The 13,536-nt window shown below is 66.0% G+C and overlaps 1 protein-coding gene across 1 annotated transcript in view; it reads left to right on the top strand.

Annotated features, from left to right (window-relative positions):
- The first annotated feature begins 6,779 nt into the window (after positions 1 to 6,779).
- Positions 6,780 to 13,536, top strand: part of TNS1 (tensin 1) — a 67,173-nt gene continuing 60,416 nt past the window's right edge. The window contains exons 1-3 of the mRNA XM_074145270.1: positions 6,780 to 6,812; positions 10,034 to 10,148; positions 11,437 to 11,474. Of these exons, the coding sequence (XP_074001371.1) occupies positions 6,780 to 6,812; positions 10,034 to 10,148; positions 11,437 to 11,474 (186 nt within the window). The remainder of the gene's footprint in view (positions 6,813 to 10,033; positions 10,149 to 11,436; positions 11,475 to 13,536) is intronic.

Below are 13,536 nucleotides of genomic sequence, written 5' to 3'. Positions count from 1 at the left end.
TGCTCTCGCTTCCTTTACTCACAGCACGAACAGTGTGGGGGGCTCCCACACAGGATGGGGGGCAGGGAAGGGGGGCACATAGACCCCAACATGCAGCCCCCCAAACTGAGCTCCCCCCTCAGGCTGAGCCCCTTGGCGCAGCATGCTGCCTGCATGAGGTTTGGGGGCGTTGTGGGCATGGGATGGGGGGCTGGGGGGGTACAGTGCAGCAGGGTGGTTTTGGAGGGCGGTGGGTGGCACTTTAGGGTCAGGGTGAGGGGCAGTGCCCATGGAAGTGGTGGGTATGGGGCTTGTCACTGCAGGTGGTGACTGGGCACAGGGCTGGGGGAGCACATGTGGGTGCACAGGGGTGCGTAAGGCAGGGTGAGTGTGCACTCACACGACCATGTGTGCCCAAGTGTGTGTGAGTGCCCTGTGCCCCTGTCACGGCAAGCCAAGCAGGACATGGGACTCCGGACGCCTGGGTTTCCGTCCTGTTGCCCTTGGGTGACCTTGGACAAGCCATCTTCCCGCCTGCCCACCCTGCCCGTGCCTCAGTTTCCCTTGGGAAGAGGAGCCCCTTACCTGTGGCTGGGAGCTGTGGGGTTCTCCAAGGTGCTCGCTGGGTCCCAGGGGGATGCTGGTGTGTCCCTGTGCCCAAGCTGTGCCCGCCCGTTTCTCCTTTTGTACCTTGGCCAGGAGGAAGTGTGGGAGGTCGGGGGAGGGGGGCGCAGGAGCCACCCTCCGCCCACCCGGCATCACATTGAGAACCACGACTTGGCCCCTGGCACCCGGCTCCCCAGTCTAGGGGATACCAGTTTTGGGGAGGGGGGTCAGTGAGTCCGGTCCCCCTGTGTAGCCCCTGCAAAGGGGATAAAGACAGTGCCAGGCCTGGGAGGGACCCTGACGCCCTCCCATGGGAATGAGGCTTGTGAATGCTCTCACGGACCCCCCTGCAGTTTTGGGGAGGGGATCCGGGACCCCTATCCAGCTAGCAGAAGCCAACTGCACACCTGGAGCAGCAGCAGTCCCTGGCACAGAGACCCTCCTCCCATGCACAACAGCACCAGAGGCAACAACCCCTGGGCATAGAGACACAGCCCTCCCCCTGCCCCCCCCAGGAGCTGCAGCCCACCCCAGCAAAGCCCACAGCTCCCCCTGGGCATCTGCCCCCCACATGGAGGCAACGCCCAGAGCTGGGGTGCAAACTCTTCCCAGGGCACCCTGGGCACTCAGGGCACCCTGGACTCCCCCCTTGCTATCTGTGCCTGGGGGGACCACCAGCCCCACAGTGCCCCCCCAGCCACCGTGCCTGTCCCCCTTTGCTGTGCCAGCCCTGCCCTGCAGGCTCCTTCTGGAGTGGGGAGTAAGTGCCTTGTTGGGGGAATGGGGGTGATGCCAGCTCAGTCCCCCAGTGCCAGCCATGGGGACCCACTGCCATCCCTCTCCCCACCAGCATCTGGCTTGGTGGGTGCCCCCAGGGACGCCCGGCTGCCCCCACATCCTGCCCCCACCTCGCGGCACCCGCTGCCCCTACCTGTGCCACCCAGGGGACCTGGGGGGCACCCGCCTCCCCCAGGACAGGCCTCGGCTCCGCACCAAAGCGAAAGTAGGAAGTGATGCCGAGCGGGAGCCTGGGCCTCCCCACACCCTCCTGACTCCCAGAGCAGGGGGTGTTGAGCTGTGGGGTGCCCCCTGAGCAGCTGGAGGGCATGGGGGAGTTGGTGACAGTGCTTGGGATGACCCCCTTGCCCCATGCCACCACGCAATGGGTGGCCCTGTGGGCATGGAGCACAGCACCCCACATTGGGGGGTGGAGGGGTCGTGGGGGGGTGGTGGACAGGGTGTTGTGGGGGTGGTAGAGCATCACCCCACTGTGCTGGGGGGGATGCATATGTGTGTGCACGCGTGTGCATGCATGTGTGTGATTGCACACGTGTGCAGGCTGCACATAGCTGCAAGCCACACACGTGTGGCTGGCATGGGTGTGGGGCTGAGAGGGCACCCTTGTGCGTGTGCACACACATGTGTGGGTTGCACCCCCCATCTGCCCCATGCCAGGCACCCTACAGGTGGGACACTGACACCTACGGGGGGGCTGTGCCCCTGCCCACCCCTCACCAGGGCGGATGCCACCCTAGTCCCCTGGCAGTGGGGTCCCTTGTCCCTGATCCAGTCAAGGGCCGGGAGGGGGTGCCAGGGGCTGAGGGGGTGTGAGAAGACACCCGCCCGTCCTTGGCGCGGGTGCAATTCAATTAACGAGGCCTGGCCCTCGTTCAGTGCAGCCAATAAAGCTAATGGCCCCGCACAGGCCTGGCGCTGCCTGGCGGGGGGGTCCAGGGGCCATCTGCTAATTAAATGTGGGTGGGGGACAATGGAGCCAGTGGTGATGTCACCTTCCTGGTGCTGCTAGGGATGGGGGGGCCATACCCTGGCCCCTCCTGTCCACCTAACCTCTACCAGCCTGGCAGAGCTGTGGGGGGCAGCTGTGAAGAGTGTGGGATGCCCCTGAAGCCCCTACCCCCCCCACGCCGCTCCCTGGCGCTGCTGCTCATTAGGAGCCTTCCTGGGGCAAATGCAATTAGTGCCCAGGCCTGGCACAGCTGCTGCCCACGCTTGGCACTGGCAGCAGCCCCATGGGGATGGGTCCTTGCCCTGGCGTCACTGTGGCATCGCGCTGTAATCCAGGGGGTGCTGCCACCACTCCCCTTGACACCACCCCGATGAGTGTGGGGGGCTATGGGGTCCCTGGTACAGCTGCAGTGTGGGGTGCACCCTGTCCCCCTGCCCTGCACACGCCCCGTGCCAGGGTAGGGGTGCCCCAGGCCATGTTGGGGTGTCCTGCAGTGAGGGGTTCCCATGGGTAACACTGTGCCCACAACATGGTGCATCAACCAGCCACCCCCTTGGAGAGGGGACTCTGATGGGGGGGAGGGGGCTGGGGGCGAGATCTCTGAATGTGTCCTTAGGCTCCTCGGCTCGGTGCTGGGGGTGGCTGTCGGAGAGGCACGGAAGCCCCCTCCATGTGCAATGACTGTCATTTAGGGCTTGGGCTGGGCAGGGGGCACCGGAGGCAAACAGAGACAGGGTCGCGGGGGGGGGGGTCGCGGATTGAGCTGTGATTGAACTCAGGCGTCCGGGCTCCTCCACCCCCAAACCAGAGGGGGCTGGAGGGCGGGGGGGGAAGCACTGTTAGGGTCCGGCATCCACCCCAGGGGATGCCGTGCCCGGGGGACAGGCAGGTGAGCCCGGAGGGTAACGAGTCCTGAGCCCCGTGTGCGGTGGGGAGGAGGAGGAGGAGAAGGAGGAGGGGGAGCGTGGCGGAGCTGGCTCCCACCCAAGCACTGCAGGACATGGGCGGGCACGGTGCTCCCTGCCTGGCTGCCAGCGCGCAGGCGACGCTGGGGGACCGCGGGGGGGAAGGCGGGGGGGACAGGGCCCGGTGGGACCGCAGCCCCCCGGCCCATCGCCGCACAGCCCCGTGCCCACCGCCGGGCACCTCCCGGGCACTGCCCGGGCACCGGAGCTTGTTGCAGCCGGGGGAGCACGGCTGGGTTTGGCTGCTCCCCCGAGCGTGCCCTGGGCAGGGGTCGGCCCCTGCAGCCCCCCCGGCCGGGTGACTCCCGGTCAGGGGCACCATGACCCGGCTGAGCTGGTGCTTTGCCACCTTGGTTCGCTGGGGAAAGTCCCTGGTGTCCTGCCTCCTGCCCCTCCGCGCCTGCCACCGCCGGGAGGTAAGCGGGCACCACCGTGCACGGCGTTAGGGTCAGGGTCTGCAGGGGGGGCACGGAGCTGGGGCGGGCTCTGGGGGTGCCAGGGGGATGGGGGTACAGGCTGGGGCTGGCCCTGCCTGCTGTGGGCAGCGGGGGGTTAAACCGTGTATATGCATGACAGAGTGCCGGGCATGTCCTTTGTCCCTCCTTGTGTCCCCCCAGGCGTGGCACTGTGACCCCCCCCACCCTATAACCCGCACCCCCAGGCCCCTGCAGTGCCTGGCTGGAGGGGATCTGCCGTACAGCATTTCACGGAAAGGGACCTGCTGGGATCCCTGTGTCCTTACAGAGAGAGTGTGGAGGTGGGGGGTGTCCCTGTGTCCTTACAGCACATACAACGGGTGGACCCCTGTGCCCATAAAGCATCTGGCAGGAGAGATCCCTGTGTCCATAAAGTGCCCAGCGTGGGGGATCCCTGTGCCCGTAAGCAGCTGGCACTGGGCAGCTCTGTGCCCATAAAGTGCGGGATCCCTGTGCCCAAAGAAGTGCCCAGTGTGGGGACTCCCGTGCCTGTAAGCACCCGGTGTGGGGCTTTCCTGTGCCCATCAGCACCTGGTGTGTGTGGGATCCCTGTGCCAAAGGATTGTCCCGCATGGGGAGGATCCCTGTGCCCGTGCAGTGCCCGGCGTGGGGACCCATCCTGCTCTGCTACCTGTGCCGGGGAAACTGAGGCAGGGAGGGGGGAGGCTGGTGGAGGGCGCGGGGCTCCCACCCACCACCCTCACTTTGTTTCCTTAACCTTTGGGAAGCTGCCCTGTGCCCAATGGGGTGGCACAGGCCACTCTGGCTGCACCGTGCCAGCAAAGAGGGTGCCAAAGCCACCGCCAGGCAGCGCCTGGGGGAGTGTCACTGCAGGGTGGTGACAGGCCAGTATGTGCCAGGGCAGGGACCCAGCCTGGAGGAGGGAGAGGCCCCTGGCTGCTTGGGGACCCCAGCACGTGCCAGGGACGCAGGACTGTGAGCTGCCGGGGGCATGGGTGGGTGCTCAGGGCTGCGGCTGGGTGGGTGGCACTGGGGGGGTGTGCGGTGGCGGTCGTGTGGTCCCACATCCATCCCTGTGTCCATGTGTCCCTGACATGGGTGTGAGAACAGGGCCTCATGGGGATGTGTAACACACGTGTGTGCTTGTACGTGCATGTGTTCACGAGCGTGCAGATGAGGCTGGGGGGAGAGTGAACTGTGGCTCCCATGAGTGTGGGTGCACAGCAGGTCCCTGGGGAGCTGCTGTGGGGGTGCATGTCCCGGCGTGGGTGCGTTGTGTGTGGCCCCTGGCACGTGCGTGTGCACTGGGTGCAGTAGCAGTGGGGCTTTACACTGTTAGAGGGGTGGGCCCCAGCTTTTCCCGTGCCCAGACGGGCACCCACGCATGCGGGTGCCCACCACCCACACGTGACATGGGCTGTATGTGTGGTGTGCATGAGCGTGCCCCAGCGTGTACACGGGGGAGATGCGTGTGCAATGTGTGCAGCACCCAAGGACAGTGCGGGGATGGCTCTGCTGGAAGCAGGCATGGGGGGCTTGGGGACACAGTGACCCTGGGAGGGGGGACGCAGAGGACTCCTGCCAAGGCTGGCCCTGCACTGGGGTTACATGCCCGCACCAGTGGTACCCAAGGAGAGTGGGTATCCCTGGGATAATTGCCCCCATCTGTGCCAACCCCTCCCACTGAGAAAATGAGCCCTAAATGATGCTCACAGGCAGTGTCCCTGCAGCCACCCTGTCCTCGTCGCATGACCCTTGTCCATGCCCTTCTGAGGGGCCCAGGCTTGTCATGGCAGTGAATGGGAGGAGGTGATTTATGGGGGGGGTGGGGACACCCCTCTCCACTGGGGCTTTCATTTGTGGGCAATAACGAGGCTGATTAATGAGGGCTGTAATGATGGGGGGGTTGTGTGTGTGTGCATGGACAGGCGCTACCTGTCTGTTTGGAGCTTTGAGCAGGATCAGGCCCCCCAGTTTCCCTCTGCCCCTGGGCCTGGCTGGTATGAGGGGGTGGGAGGTGCTGTCCCTATCTGTCCCTGTCCTAGCTGGCACATCATCACAGGGGTACCTCCACCATGGGCTGTGCAGGCACAGAGGAGCAGTGGGGTGGAGGGTGGTGGGACACGGATGTTTTGGAGAGGGGGTGCTGCACTTTGGGGGCTGTCAAAAGCCACCCCAGCAGCTGGGAAGGACAGAGCCCCCCGATATCCCACCCTGCCTTTCCTCTCCAGGCTGGTGGCTGCACGCAGCATAAGGATGGGAAACTGAGGCACGGGGGGTGGGTGGGCATTACAGTGCCTAGGTCCCTGCTGTGCCTGCGTCCCAGTGCCAGCAGTGGCTTGTCCTGCCAGCGTGTCCTTCCCCCCGGCGCGTCCCCCACCCTGACTCACACCCTCATGGTCACGGCCAGCTGAGCACAAGTTTCCAGGCTGGAGCTGGAGTCAGCGCTGGCGGGGGGGGGAACCGTGTGCTGCCCGCCCAAGTCCCCCACGGAGGGGCTGGGGCATTCCCTGCCAAATCCATCCCCCGTCAGGGCCGCGGGCTGCCAAGCCGATCTCTGTCCCGCCTGGAGGTTGTCCCCCCTCGCTGAGGCCCCCCAGCTCGGCGCACGGATGTCCGCTGATCCCTCCCCGTCTCCCATCCCAGGACCACCCAGGGGACATGGCTGGGGATGTGGGGGGGAGGACGCCCCGCCGTAGGACCCGCTGGAGGCCGGAGGAGGGATGGGGGTGAGGTGGGTGGTGGGTGGCCCCCGTGTCAGCGGAGGAAATGGATCCCAAATGTGTGTGTGTGGGGAGAGGGGGGTCGGGACGACCCACATCCCCGCTTCGCCCCCACTAGTCCTGCAGCCCCTCTGCTGGGGTGGGTGGGTCCTGGCCGCCCCCGGGGCCACCTCGGCCGGGGTATCGGTGGGCGCTGCGGGGGTCGGGCCGCCCCCCTTCTCCCCCCGGCTGGGGGGGCGGTGTGGGGCCGGGGCGGAGCGGGCGGGCGGAGCGAAGGGGACGGGGGGGGCTCGGCCGGCCGCGGGGCCGCGCCGCGGGCAGCATGACCGGGCTCTGCCTCTCCTGTCTGCTCTGGGTACGGCCCGCCGCGCCCGCACCGGGGAGGGAGGTGAACCGGGGGGTTACCGGGGGGAGCGGGGCAGCAGCGCCGTGGGGCCCGGCAGCGGGGTCTCGGAGCGGGGCTGGTCCCGGGAGCGGGCGGTGGATGGGGGCTGGTTGCGGGGAGGACCGGGACGGAGCGGAGGCGTTTGCACCGGGACGGGGGGACTGGGACTGGGGGGAGCCAGCGGTGTTGAACCGGGACCGGCTCTGGGGGAACCGGGACCGAGCGGACACCGCCACGGACGGCTGGACACCGGGGCGGGGCTGGAGGACCGGACGGGGAGAGGGACCGGGAGGACCCCCGGGGACCGGGGAGAGTGGAGCGGGACCCATCCCGGGAGAGCAGCGGCAGTGGGCACTGGGCTGGGGGGGTGCACGAAGCGGGGACTGGGATGGGATGCGGGACAGGGACTGGTGTGGGGTTGGGGATGGGGGTGTAGGGAGGCTGATCCCCCATGACAACCAGCCTGTGGCCCCAGCCCAGGGCCCCCCGGGTCAAAGCTCTGCTGCCCCACTGGAAGGGTGGGAAACTGGGCAGACTGAGGTGCATCCAGTTTTTCCTGGGGTTTCGGGCTCTGCCTCCCCGACCCTCCCAGTCACCAAGGCAAGCAGCGGGGGTGCAAGGCACTGGGTGGCCCTGAGCCCACTGGACTGGACTCAGGTGTCCTAGTCCCTGTCACCCACCCCAGCTTTGCAGCCTCAGGGGAACTGGGTGTCCCAGTTCCCCCCCTGCTGCACCTCTCTGCAGTGCTGGGCAATGAACCCAGGCCTCCCAGCTCCTGATTAATCTGGCACCTCTCCCTGGTGCCTCTTCCAGCCCAGGACACCTGGATCTCCTTCCAGCCTCCTTTGGTCTGTGCTGGGGCACCCATGGCCGGGGATGTCTGTGCCTCCTCACTCCTGCACTGTGTGGGGGCCAGCCCCTGGAGGTGGCATCCCCAAGATGCCCCACCAGCTTCCCCACGCATGCCCCCCAGCAGTTCCCAGCCCTGGGGGCAGAGAGGCTAACTGGGATCCTGCCAGTATGGATCTGGGACAGGGTTGTTTTGTGGGAGGGGCTGGTTCCCTGGCTGTTGGGGTGGCACTGTGTGGGCAGTGTTCCCCCCCCAGCCACAGGGAGCTGGGGATGTAAAGCTGAGTGCTGGGTTGGCAGCCCCCTGGCATGGGGATGGTGTTGGCAACAGGACAAGCCGAGGGGACTCTGTGGGGTGGGAAACGGTGGGGGGGGCAGCTCTTTCCCCAGCGAGAATAATTGCTATTAATGAAGCAGGCCCATTCTAACGTGTGGGACCAGAGCAGGGTGTGGGGGGGTACGTGCGTGGGAGACACGTCGGCATCCCTGGGCATCCCAGCTGGGTCCCTGGGAGCTGGAGGCAAGGCCTCTTCCCGGGGCACCCCGCAGCAAAGATGCTGCTTTGCATATGCAAACGAGCTCATGGCATCGTTAGGCCTTGCTGTCACCCAGCAACTGCAGCGTGGGAGCCCCCGGCCCGGGGGAGCTTTTCCCACGGCTGCTGGATGGGTGACTACACGCCTGTGCACACATGTGTGCATGCATGTTTATACGCCCAGCCATGTGCACCCTGGTCCTTCGTAGGGTGGCACAAGCACCAGGGACTGCCAAGGGACCAGTGAGTGACCCTGTGGGAGCAGGTGCCCAGGGAAGAGGGGCTTGCACACGCGTGTACAAACCCACGCGAGATTGCACATGGATTCGCACGTGGGGACACGGAAATCTGCCCACGCGTCTGCTGCTGCTGTGGCTGGCAGGGATGTACACGCTCACGCATGCTTGCATGCTTGCAGGCATGTGTGTGCATGCAGTGCCCTGACACACGCGCATCCCCACAGCCCCGGGGGTGTTTGCACACACACAGTGCCTGCATGCAGCCCTTCTGCCTGTCCATGTGTGCATTGGGGAAACTGAGGCACGGAGGTTTCAGGGCAGGGGGGTACCTGACACCCTGACACTTTGGCATCGTCCCCCCCACCCCAGCTCTGGCACAGTGACAAGGCCAGAGGAGAGCGGGGCGCACGGGCCAGGCGGGGGGCTGCCGGGCCTCTGCTTAATCTCATTAGTCTTGGCATGAAAAGGCAGATTTACTGGGGCTCACGTCTTCATTTGGCGGCGGGTGGGTGGGCAGGGCTGGAACACTGCCAGGAGGTGCCCCCCCGCCGAAAACAGTCTGTGGGGGTGTTGGGAGGGGTTGCTGGCTCCCTGCAGCTGTGCCAAGACCCCCTTTCCCCCCGCCTTCCATCCTGGTGCATGAGCACACGCACATGCTTGCACACTCACACCCCAGTGCCTGCAGACATTCGGATCTGTGGGCTGCACCAGGCAGGGTGGGCAGAGATGCTCACGCTCAGGGGGCACCGCATACCCTGTGCCCCCCTGTGGGGCACCCCTGCCCGGTGTGCACCCCAAAACATGGCGTGACACTCACTGTGCCCTTCTGGCAGCACCTGCACAGACCTGGGTGTGCATATGTGCGTTTTCACATGTATCTGTGTATTCACACACGTACATCCATCTGTGCACGTTTACATATGTGCATTTACATGTGCTCGTGTGCCCAAGTTTGCACACACATATGTAGATGTTCATCCCCCCAAGCATGCAGGCACACACGCTTGTGCCTGCACACACGTGCACACAGAAACGCTTGTGCACAGGGACGTAGTCACAGGGACACACGTGCGAATACACCAGTGTGCCAGGAGGCACAACTGTGCACACACACACGCATGTACATACACACATACATCTGTGCACACACACAACTATGTGCACAGATACATCTGTGCGCACACACGCATGCATGTACACACGTCTGCACACGCACATCTGTGCGCACACATGCATGCATAAACACACACGTCTGCAGAAACACATCTGTGCACACATACATGTGCACACGCATCTGTGCACACGCACGCACACGCACGGCCGTGCGGCGCGCACCGCCAGGGGGCGCCAGAGACTACTTAAAGGGGCCGCCGCGTCGGGTCGGGGTGGGTGCACCGCCCCCTGCCCACCCGGGCACGAGTCGGGGTCCTTCCCACGCCGTGCCCACCGCCCCAGGGCCCTGCGGCAGAGGGCACAGCCCCTGGGTGATGGGGTCCGGGGTGGGGTGGGGGGATGCATGTATTCACATGGGGAAACTGAGGCTGACGAAGCCCCGTGTGTCCCCCCAGCCCCAGGACCTGGAGGCCCCCCCGGCACACGCCTTCAAGATGACGAGCTTCAAGAAGGTGAAGGCCTGCGGGATCTGCCGGCAGGCCATCACACGCCAGGGCAGCACATGCCGAGGTGAGCCGGGGGCGCGGGCACACGCGTGTGCCATGGGTCAGGAGAACAGTGCATGCCCTCGCACGTTGCTGCCCTCGTGCACCGGTGCTTGTGCAGCAGGCCGCCGGGTGAGCGTGTGTGGGCGTGAAGGTGCTCACGTGTGTGTGTGCGAGTGGTGTCAAAGTCTGCGAGTGCCCTGTTGCACATGTCTGTGTGTGCATGCGTGTGTGTGCGTGCACGTGTGTACCTGCATGTGCAGCCACGTGCACGAGGATGGGCACACGTGTCTGTGCCAACCTGCCTGTGCCGGAGGGGGAGCTTGTGGGTGTGTGGGAGCCTCCGGGGATGCCTTTGCAGGCGGGAAGGTGGCCCGGAGGCGAGGGCAGCCTGGGGAGTCACTCGCACACGTGCATGTGGCTGAGTGTCAGATGCACACGCGTGTGCAACGGTCACGCAGGCACGTGGGTCTGTATGCACGCGTGGGTGCCCGCGGCACCGGGTGGGACACAGCGGTGCCGCGGCCCCTCGCACGTGTGCGGTGCTGCCCAGCCCCGTGCGAGGGGCGGCGGGCGGAAACGCGGGAACAATGTGGCTTCCTGCACTGCGGGAAACAGCCCCGGGGGGGGGGGGGGGCAGGCCCTGGGGGGCCACCATGGTCAGGGCCACGCCACGTGGGGGACACCCGTGTCCCCTGGGGATGGGACCATGTGGCTTTGCAGGGATGCCCGGGCAGCACGGTGGTGTCGTGTATATGCGTGTCCCCTCCCTGCAGCGGCAGACAGGCGGACACACCGACGCGTGTCCTGTGCCGGGGCGCGGGTGCGAGCGTGCACCAGCATCGCGTGGGCAGGCGGGGGCACAGGCGCTGGCAGCACCCTGGTGGCATGCTTGTGTGTGCCGGTGCACATGTGAGGCCTCGTGAGATGTGTCTGTGCCCAGCTTCCCTTCACGCTGTTAAGCCCTGGGCACTGGGGTTTGCACGTACGCAGGCTCCCTGGCACGTTGGCACCATTGGGCAATGGCACGTGTGTGTGGGGTGTGTGCGGGGTGTGTGTGTGTCCGAGTGCTCCAGGCATGTGCATGTGGTGCCGTGCTGTGCCTGTGCCACTCGGTGTGTGTGGATGTGCGTGTGCCAGGTGTGGGCATCCATGTGCGCTTGTGCACGTCCTGGTGCCAAGGTTCTCCATGTTCCGCAGTGTGGGGTGCCACCCTCTGTTCTGCCCCCCAACATGGGATGCCTGCAGGCTGCCCCACGGCAATGCCCCCTCTCCTGCCCCCACTAATCCTGTGTCCCCTCTCCCTCCCGCAGGCTGCAAGCTCTCCTGCCACACCAAGTGCCAAGCCAAGGTAAGGCCCATGCCCTGAGTCGTGCCCATCCCCATCTTGGGGGCGGCACTGGGTAATCAGAGGGGGGATGCCATGGTCTGTACCAGCTGACCCCACCAGATGGGCATCCAGATGGGCTGGTGGCTGTGAGCTGGCCGTGGTGTGACTGGTGTCACAGCTGGGTGAGGCTGGCAGTGCCACCTTGCTGCCTGGGTGCACATGCCCATCCGGGTACGGGGCTGAGTTTTGGGGTGCAGCCCTGCTCAGAGGGGGCCGGCAGGGGTCTGTGCCCCACTGCCTGGAGTGGGGTGCCCTTTGCCAGGGTGGGTGCTGCTGCACGTGGGTGCCATGTGCCACGGCTGAGCGGTGCCGACAGCCCACACGCCAGCTGGGCACCTCTCCCGATATCCAACACCACCGGGGGCGGATCTGGCTGGCAGGAGGGAGCGGAGCTGAGGATGCCCAGTGGTGATATCCGTCTGTCCAGCTGCTGTGCCGGTGGAGGGGAACCCTATGGCAAGTCAGGTTCTCCATCGAGCTGGAGGTGGGCATGGTGCCTACTGCTGGGGCAGGGGAGGCTGCATGTTCCTGAATCCCTGGGGGGGCATGTGTGCCAGCCGGCTCTGGGACTGGCATCTCGGGCGGGAAGAGGCTGGCACACCCCACGCAGGCAGCGTAGGCTGGGACGTGCCCATGCCTGTGCCCGTGCCCGTGCCTGGCTGGGCAGGGAGGGAGAGGAAGGTCCTGAGGGGGCCTGTCCCGGGGGCCAGGCACGCGTCGGGCATCGCAGCGTGCTGCAGCGTGGGTGGCGTCGCGGGGAAGGGACTGGGAGCAGCCTTGGCACCGGGCCCTGGCCGAGGTGTTGGAGGAGATGGAGGCTGTGGGCACACTCTGGGGATGTGCCCGGCACCCTGGGCCCTGAGCGGGCAGGGCAGAGGTAGCTGGGAGGCTTGGCGGGGCTGTGCCGCCCTGGGGACCCTATGCCATCCTAGGACCTGGTGGCAACCCCAGGACCCTGTGCCGCCCTGGGGAACTCTGTGCCATCTTGAGGACTCTCTGCCACCCGAAGACCCTGTGCCAGCCTCGGGACCCTGTGCTACCTCGGGGACCCTCTGCCAAAGACACCCAGGGGCTGAGGCCAGAGGAGGTGTCTTTGCCTCGATGCCAGGGTGCCACGGGGAGAGGTGAGGAGGGCAAGGGGTGAGGGGATGCCCACAGTACGGCAGGCGGTGGCGGGGAGCATCTGCCAGTGGTTTCCAGGCAGGAGGGAGTGCCGGGAAATGCATGTGTCTGGGTGTGTGCCTGGTGGGGATTCTCTGATGTCTGATACAGGGTTGTGCACCAAGAGGGGGGAGTCACACCAGGGTCCCAGCATCTGGGTAGCCTGCACGCAGGAGCAGCTCGTGGCTCACTCCCGCGGCCGGCTGCATTTCATTAGCCTCCGTCACCCTTCCCACGCTCGCTGGAAGCTGGAGCCGCCTCAGTGGGGCCGGCTAGCCGAGGGCTGTGCTGCTGGGGGTGCGTGCATGGGGCCAGGGCCAGGGGCCTTCTGCAGAGCTCCTTTGGGCCAGCGCCCAGGGAGGGGCTCCTCCGGCCGGGCAAGCGGCCAGCTGACTCACAAGCCGGCTTGTTATTGTAGGGTCTACAGGGAGGGCGCGTGTGAGGAGTGGGCTTGGCACAGAGCAAAACCAGCCTCTTGTCTACCTGAAGCCCCTTGCTTTTAACCCCTGCACCCCCAGGATACTTTGGGGTGGGAAGATGGGCTCACCCCCAAAATGCTGGCAGCTGCACCCCCCGCCACTTCCTCCTCCTGCTCTGGAGATGCTGCCGAGATCTTGGTGCGCCCCACTCCTGGCCCCAGAGCCTGTCCCACCATGGTATTGGCAGCATCTTCCCCTTGGTCCCCATATTTACCCCCTTGGGATCTGCCCTGACCCCTTGTTCTGACCTCCTGGCTGCCCCCTGGCACTGCTGATTCCTGGCCAGCTGCCTCCTGGCCCAGCTCGGGAGAAACCCCCAGTTAAAAACCCCAAATGGACTGAGTAGGGTGGGAGGGGGGAGAAATAGGGGTGTGGGTAGGGGG

This window comes from Numenius arquata, chromosome 3, assembly GCF_964106895.1.
Source record: "Numenius arquata chromosome 3, bNumArq3.hap1.1, whole genome shotgun sequence".
Classification (NCBI taxonomy): domain Eukaryota; kingdom Metazoa; phylum Chordata; class Aves; order Charadriiformes; family Scolopacidae; genus Numenius; species Numenius arquata.
Note: the sequence above shows the minus strand (reverse complement) of the source record. Positions and strands in the feature narration are given on the sequence as shown.